Source organism: Spinacia oleracea, chromosome 6 (genome assembly GCF_020520425.1).
Source record: "Spinacia oleracea cultivar Varoflay chromosome 6, BTI_SOV_V1, whole genome shotgun sequence".
Classification (NCBI taxonomy): domain Eukaryota; kingdom Viridiplantae; phylum Streptophyta; class Magnoliopsida; order Caryophyllales; family Amaranthaceae; genus Spinacia; species Spinacia oleracea.
Genome location: NC_079492.1, coordinates 55,364,881 through 55,372,844, shown reverse-complemented (window position 1 = coordinate 55,372,844; position 7,964 = coordinate 55,364,881). Strand labels below are relative to the sequence as shown.

The following is a 7,964-nucleotide window of genomic DNA, read 5'->3' as shown; positions in this document are numbered from 1 at the left end:
AATAATTGAACGAAAAGCTCAAATATATAAACAAGCTCGGTTTTAGTGGTTAATATCTTAATTTTAATTTATTTATTTTGACGGGGGGTTAAGATCTATTTGACAAAAGATATTCGGAATCAACTAGAATTGTAATCCATAATTGGTAGTAAGAAGTGTAATAAATAAAGTAACAAGAAGTAAATGGTGGGAAGCTTCAAATATAAGAAAATCCATTTCATTGGCGGACTCGAGGCATCTAATCAATGTAGGTTGTAATTCGGCTATTCCCAATATATAAGTTGATCGTCGCATTCAAATTAAGTTGATCCGTGAGTAAAAGAGAATTAATCAAATCATATTTTAGTTAGTTAAGATCATGAAAATAAAACATAAAACATAATGATTTACCAAATAGCAAACTATTTATTTTAAAAAATTATGCATTAAAACGCTTACCCTAAGAGCACAAAATGAAATGATCTTAATTAGTACTTTCTAGTTAGTGTACAATAACTACATAACTAATTTACGTCAATACCCTTTCATTTTAAAATATATAAATGTTTTGCATGAGAATCAATCCTCGGCTGGCACTGAATACTAGTTTATTATATAAACTAACTTGATTGTTATTTTGATTTAGCCTTTAAAGTTTAATGTGTATGGTATAGTGAGGATTAGGGGTGCAAACGAGCCGAGCTGAGCCGAGATTAACCCTGTTCATGTTCATGTTCATTTAAGCTACGGGGTTTAGAGTTTACAAACGCCATTTTTTCATGAACGACCTATCTTAAACGAGGTTTAGAGTAAAACCACTTGAAAATCTAACAAATTATAATCATATCTAATATTAAAGATTATAACTTTATTACTTTCATGGCACTATTCCATACCCTCGTGTTAAATAATTGAGAAAGAGTCAAAGTGCACTAATTTAGCAATTAAAATATTTTTTCAAAATATTATTTTTCTATTCTGCATTTCAAAAGTTAATAATTTGATTTTGGTTTAAATTTGAAAAAAGTATACTCCCTCCGTCCCGGAATACTCGCAACGGTTTGACTGAATACGATTGCCAATGCACAACTTTGACCATCTATATCTTCAATTATATATTATAAAAACTTATAAAATATTAATATTTTGAAAATATATATTAAGATGAAGCCAACAATATATTATATGCTAACTCTTATTTTCATATACTATAAATAAAATAGGGTCAAAGTGAATTATGTGAATAGTGCAAAAAGTCAAACCGTTGCGAGTATTCCGGGACGGAGGGAGTATATGGTAAAATATGATACATAACATAACTAGGCGAACTTATTCACGAACATAAATGAAAGAGTTATTCATGAACATAAACGAACGACTTGTTCATGAACGGCATACCTATGTTCATGTTCAAGCTCGTTTATTAAGCTAGCATCAAATGTTGTTCAAGATCGGCTCGTACGATAAATAAACGAACGTGAACGAGCTTTAAACGAGCCCAAGCTCATATGCACCCCTAGTTAGGATCGTTAAGGTTGTATGATATATGGTATATGATAGATCCTTTGCGATAATGGTATGGTATATTGTTTAGGGTTTAGATTGCATGCATACTATTATTATTGTCTCCGTACTATATTTGTACTTGGTTGGTTATAGAATTATTAAAGCAGCTTAATGTTATGGCGTACGTTTGTCAGAAATAAGAAAGAAATACTAAAACAAACAAAAAATTGATTCCAAAGTTTACACTGACTGTTCAGATTCCAAAGTAAATAATGATTGTTCAAATTCAATGAGAAATCTCAACCAGTCGTTTTTTACCACACGGTTTAATCCTAGCCGTTGAATACAAAAACATCCTCTATAAATAAAATTTATACTTACAAAGTTGAGATTAACCCAAAATAGAGCCTCTCTCCCTCCCTCTAGATTAACTGAATCTATCCACACTCTCCACCACTCTACCCCTTCCAGAAATGGCTTTCCATAGTTCCTGTAGTTCTTGTGGTTCTAACCTCCCTGAGTTTCCACAACAATTGAACCTAATTCGATCTCCACCAGTTCCCCCAACAAAACCCGTTCACACTCTTATATTAAGCACTAATTGGACGGGTGTAACCACCACAACCCCGCCTAGTTTTACCTTCCCAGGTGTTAATATTAACCAGACAATTTACTCTGGGATTAGAAATCAGGGGGAATTGTACAAAATATCCACTTTCACCTTGAGGGATTTTCTGATGAATCCATTGGAGGTCCCTCAAAGTTTGTGGAACCTGTACATGGTTGTGCCGGGTGACGATGGTCCAAAGACTTTGAGGCCGGCTCACATTCCATCTCTTCAAGATGTTGATTCGATGTCAAAAGTTGCTGGAATTGTACTGCGATGGTGGACACAAAGGTTGGCTGCTTGTTCTGTGGATAGGCTTGTTATACCAGCTGAACTTCAATTCCTCTCCGACCCGGAACCAGTATTACCTGGGAAACTTTATCGGTTGCTCATTACTGAAGATTGGGTTAGGGCCCAGTATGAATTGAGCTGTAACAATGTCACCTTATTCACTTGTGCCCATAGTGACAAAAAGGTAAACCGACAGATTTCCCTTTCCTGTGCCTGGGGATGGAAGAAGGGGTCTGAGAAGTTGATGGGTGGATTGAAATTGCGGGACAATGTCTATGAGATGTATAGCCCTTACCTTGAGAGGTTTGTCACAAAGGACAACATTTCATTCGATGCCAGGGTTGAAACTAATAGCCTCCCAAAGTTGAATCGGCTTATGGTTATCATGTTGTGGAATTCAAGGGGGGTTGCTCGAAGATGGTTCAGACGGGACTTTGATCAACTTATGGATGATCACTCCCCTGATATCGTGGTTCTAACAGATACGAGAGTTTCGAAACGGAATGCTGAAGAAATCCTGATGGATATACCCGAATTCGATTCGGTCAGCGTAGTCGAGGCTTTGGGATTTAGTGGTGGGATTGCGATCCTATGGAATTCTTTGCATTACACGTTCATCAGAATTGGCAAGGAACAGAGAGCCCTCCATGGTGTTATTCAAGGTAAACAATGACAACCCTTAGTTATTTGGATTTTTTAAACAATCTTTTTACTTTTTCATACTATGTTAATATATATGCGTAATGCTTAACTTAAATTTCGTTGACTCATTCCAGGTGCTGAGAGCTACGACTAGTATGCCTTCGTCAACGTAGAGGTTTGCGAAAGGTGGATTACTGGAATTAGTTGAACCCGTGTGCATATTGACCAAGGAATGATGTTCTATTTAATTTTCATGCTTTTGTTCGAACATATCATTGTTATGCCGTCAAGTTCAATTAATTATGGGAAGAATTGTTTATAACTTCAATTTCTGGTTTTGTGATCGGTCAGTGTAAACATTTTGGTATGAAATCTTTCTTATTGAGTTATTTTGCAAATAGTCAAATTGGTGCTTTTCTAGTTATCTATTCACTACCTTGTTTATTTTGATATTACCTTGTTTATTTTTGTGCATTTTATCCGCTGTATCAAAATTTAAATGACGCATTTTGGTTTATATTAGTATGAAGATGACAAAATTTTATGCTTACTTACAAAATATCAATGCCGAATTTTGGTTTACTTTAGTATTAAGATGCCATTTTGTTTACATAAAAAACTGTGGTATAAAATTAAATAAACTCCATTTGAGATTCGTAACTAAATTACATCACAATATAGAAATGTCGGGATTTGTTTCTTTTATCGGGTACAAGTCGAGTTCGGGTAGAGTCATGTTCGACTCGGCTTTATCTTCGGGTATGGTTCTTATACGATGGGGTTTATCTTACACTTGGGGTCAAGTTCGGATCAGATAATTATAGGGTCTGTTATAATTAATGTCAGATTCAATCTCAGACACGGGTTTGAAGCTAGTCAATATTTGATTTATACATCTTAATATATCGATTGCCTTTAGTCCGGTCCGGTTGTGGTCGGTCCTGTCCCTTCCGGTCCATTATTCCGGTCCGGACCACTTATTACACACCCCTTAATTTAATTGTAGCATTCAAGTATATAATTCTTAGACAAATCATAAATTGTATATATCCAAGTGTTACTTGATTCTGATGGTTACGAACAAAATACGATTGAATCTTAATAAATAATAACAATCAACGTTATCGATATGATTTAATTTATCATCGTCCATACTAAGAAAGTTTTATACGTACAATTTTATGTTTACTACTAATGAATGAATTTAGAAAACAACTTATTCACATGACGTTTCACCTAGTGGAAAAACAATTTCTTGTCTACTACTAATGATTGAATTTAGAAAATAACTTTCTACTTTTGAGAGGTTAGTATTTGTATTTTAGAAGTCATGCAATTGCACGGGTTCTATACTAGTAGACCATTAATGCAATTAATGGTGTATGGGTTAGGCCAATTTAGGGTTTAGGGTTTAGGGTTTAAGGTTTAGGGTTGAGGGTTTAGGGTTTAGGGTAAATTTCGTAAATGAATCGGGCATACTACGAAAGTTTTATACGTACAACTTTTTGTCTACTACTAATGATTGAATTTAGAAAACAACTTATTCACATCACGTTTAACCTAGTGGAAAAACAATTGCATACTAATTTTAAACTTTATTACCGTATTGATAGTTCCATTTAAGACATTGCACATTAATTGACAATTATGAATTGAAAGTTTGCGCCATGGCAAGTTTGAAATAAATAAGGGTAAATAACCTTTCAAATATACTATCTAAATGGATGGGGTTTAACTATGATTTCATCCCCTTAATTTCATCGTCCATACTAAGAAAGTTTTATACGTACAATTTCATATCTACTACTAATGATTGAATTTAGAAAACAACTTATTCACATGAAGTTTCACCTAGTGGAAAAACAATTTTTTGTCTCTTACTATTGATTGAATTTAGAAAATAACTTCCTACTTTTGAGAGGTTAGTATTTGTATTTTATAAGTCATGCAATTGCACGGGTTCCATACTAGTAGAGTACTACCATTAATGCAATTAAGGGTTTATGGGTTAGGACAATTTAGGGGTTAGTGGTTAGGGTTTAGGGTTTAGGGTTTTGGTTTAGGGTTTAGGTTAATTTTCGTAAATGAATCGGGCATACTACGAAAGTTTTATACGTACAAATTTTGTATGATTTGACATTTCACCCTCATTTTACTCTCTTTTTTAACTACTAATATCTCAAACACCAAATAAAACAATAGAGTTTCTTTCCATTTTTACGCTTGTATTTGTTAAATTGGATTCGTTTTTCTTAAAGTGTGAAAAAAGAGTATGTTCCAACTATAAAGAAAATGGGGAAGTATATCTCAGAACACCACTTCCATACTCTTCCACAAGTCTTTTATTTAATCCTCACTCCGTTCCTTTTATTTGTCCTATATTTATCTTTAGGATGACTCATTGACTGTACTCCATACATTTAACGAAATTTTTTTCCACTTGCTCTATCTTTATCTCTCTCTTCATATGACAACTTTAATTATCAACTCATGTGCAAATTTTTAAATAGAATTTTAACAAAGTGAATTATTGCTATGAGGCGCTCAAAAGGTTCAGTGGGAGTATATTCGAAAGTTAATTGAAGGTAACATGGATTATTTACCACTTATAGAAATGCCAGTTTAATTATCAGTGTGTGGGTTTTTAATTTATCACTAAGGCAAAGATGGATTTTAGATTAAACCCTCTCGGCTCGCATATCCTTCATCTAATTGATTAATTATGGATATCAATTTTTAATACTAACCTACATTTTAACTTTTTGTTTATATATTCAATTACTCCAATAAGACATAAAAAAGAGTTTTAAAATAAAAAACTCTCCTACTAATTAAAAAGAAAAACAGGTATAGGATGGGTTTGTGGCGAGTTTGGATAAACAGGTAGGTGATGGAGCAGAAATGAATTTTGTGGGTTCGGGTTATGGTTTAGGCAAATTTAGGGTTCTGGGTTAAGGTTTAGGCCAATTTAGGGTTCTGGGTTAGGCCAATTTTGGAAAGTTTTATACGATGTTAGGGTTTAGGGTTTAGGGCTTAGGGTTAAGGTTTAGGTTAATAATCGTAAAAAATTTGGCATACTAAAAACGTCCTAACAGTACTAATCCTTTAACCGTTTTCAAGTAAGAAATTTTAAAACATTTAATTAACATGAAGAATGTATCCCAGAAATTACATATGCATAATAAAGTATTTCCGACCGCTACAGTATTTATCGTATAAGCAGTTCAAGTTCTGAATATATTGATAAAAATGAAATGATGGAATTTTTAAATTCGAGGTGTATTTAATATAATCCTATCATAGTAAAAAGTCGATTGGTTATCTTGGCTACGTTTCGCACTAAGTATTCAAGCTGTGAATCTTATAGTTATAAATAATCAATGCTTTAGAGGAGTTTATTGGAATTTAAAATTGGGAATCATTCAATAACCTAAAACCCATATTTCTAATTCCGCCGCTTCACACCCTTGGGAAAATGTCGAATTCAAAGATGAAGTATGACCTTCCGATCCCTGAAGACTTGATTTCCGATCACATCCTTCCCCGACTTCCGGTAAGGTCCCTAATTCGATTCAAATCCGTTTGCAAAAGTTGGTTACGTGTAATTTCTAGCCCATCCTTTGTGAAATCCCATCTACTTCAGTCTTTATCATCGCGTACTTGTTTCTTTGTAAGAGGCCTTCCGATTTCAAAAGATATTCCGATTAGGACTGCGCCGACGTATTGCTACCTATATTATTCAAAAAATAATGAAAATAAGTTAGTTCCATTGGATGTTCAAAGGGAATTTCAATTGGATCTTGAATATGGTCGTAAAAGTGTCGTAGGATCTTGTAATGGGTTGATATGCTTCTATGGTGATGGTGGTACGTCGGTTAAGGGTAAGTTTATCTTGTGGAACCCAGCTACCAAATCAAGTCGCTTTATTGAAACTCCTTGTGTGGAACACATAGCTAAGTATGGTTTTGGTTATGCTTCTGATATTGATGATTATTTGATATTCGCGTCATTTCAATCTGTTTATATGAAGCCAATTGAATCACAAATCCAGGCTTGGGTGTTCAAGGTTAGTGGTGGTGAATGGAACCCTGTCAATGATTTGCCAACGGATATTGGTTTTTATCCCACGGGTGTAACTAATGCTATTTACAGTGGTGATCATCTTTATTGGATTGATGGGGACTGGAAGGATAGTCGCCTTCTGAGTTTTTGTTTGTCTGATTATAAATTTAAAGATGTGAAATTCCCGGTGGGTAACCATCTTAGGTTCAAGCTGCATGTGAGTGAAGGGTCTCTAACTTTGTTGTCTGACAGTGATCGTAGTCCCTCTAAAGATCTATGGAGGTTGGTGCAACATCCATCCGTTGAATGCAATTCTTGGGTATGTATTATGACAATCACTCGGTTGTTCCCACGTATTCTAGCGTTCTCACCAACTGGGAAATGCCTGGTGCAAGATTATGAAGAGACGCTAAAGGTGCTTGACTATGTTTCTGCCGAGCATAGACAAGTTGAAGGTGTGTATTTTGACGATTATCCGATTCACGCGGAGAGTCATATTGAAAGCCTTGTCTCTCCTTTTGACCGCCTCAATGTTTAGAGGAATGAATGACTATATGTATAAATGTATTCCAATGCTGTAATTTTGGTTGTAAACAACAATTGTAACCCGGATTTATAAGTTAGACTAAGTAATGTTTATCCGGTTTGAGTAATTCATTACGTTATAAATGAAATTATTATCATTTTGTGGCTCATTTATTAACAACTCTAGTGAGTTTTCCCGGGCGGAGGGCGTATAACTTGGACAAGCAGAATTTGTTGAATATGATAATATGGTTAAACGTTATTCATATTAAGAAAGACTAGTTTTGGTCATTATGTATGCCTTTAAATGTTAAAATGTTATGGGTCCTGCCTTGCACCAGCAGGAAAAAAA

General features: G+C 34.5%; 2 protein-coding genes across 2 annotated transcripts; both read left to right on the top strand.

Moving 5' to 3' along the window:
• Positions 1-1,878: 1,878 nt before the first annotated feature.
• LOC110793432 (uncharacterized) lies at positions 1,879-3,445 on the top strand. The gene is made up of 2 exons (XM_021998303.2): positions 1,879-3,045; positions 3,160-3,445. The coding sequence occupies exons 1-2, from the start codon at positions 1,959-1,961 to the stop codon at positions 3,177-3,179; spliced, it is 1,107 nt and encodes a 368-aa protein (XP_021853995.1). The 5' UTR covers positions 1,879-1,958; the 3' UTR covers positions 3,180-3,445.
• A 3,055-nt stretch (positions 3,446-6,500) lies between these two features.
• LOC110793442 (F-box/kelch-repeat protein At3g23880-like) lies at positions 6,501-7,625 on the top strand. The gene has a single exon (XM_021998320.1). It carries the CDS (start codon positions 6,501-6,503, stop codon positions 7,623-7,625), a length of 1,125 nt encoding a protein of 374 aa, XP_021854012.1.
• Positions 7,626-7,964: the final 339 nt, after the last annotated feature.

Bases quoted from the DNA above. Each gene is read 5' to 3' on its own strand.
- LOC110793442 (XM_021998320.1), top strand. From the start codon at position 6,501: ATGTCGAATTCAAAGATGAAGTATGACCTTCCGATCCCTGAAGACTTG.
- LOC110793432 (XM_021998303.2), top strand. From the start codon at position 1,959: ATGGCTTTCCATAGTTCCTGTAGTTCTTGTGGTTCTAACCTCCCTGAG. The intron at 3,046-3,159 runs GTAAACAATGAC...GACTCATTCCAG, and splicing joins CCTCCATGGTGTTATTCAAG to GTGCTGAGAGCTACGACTAG.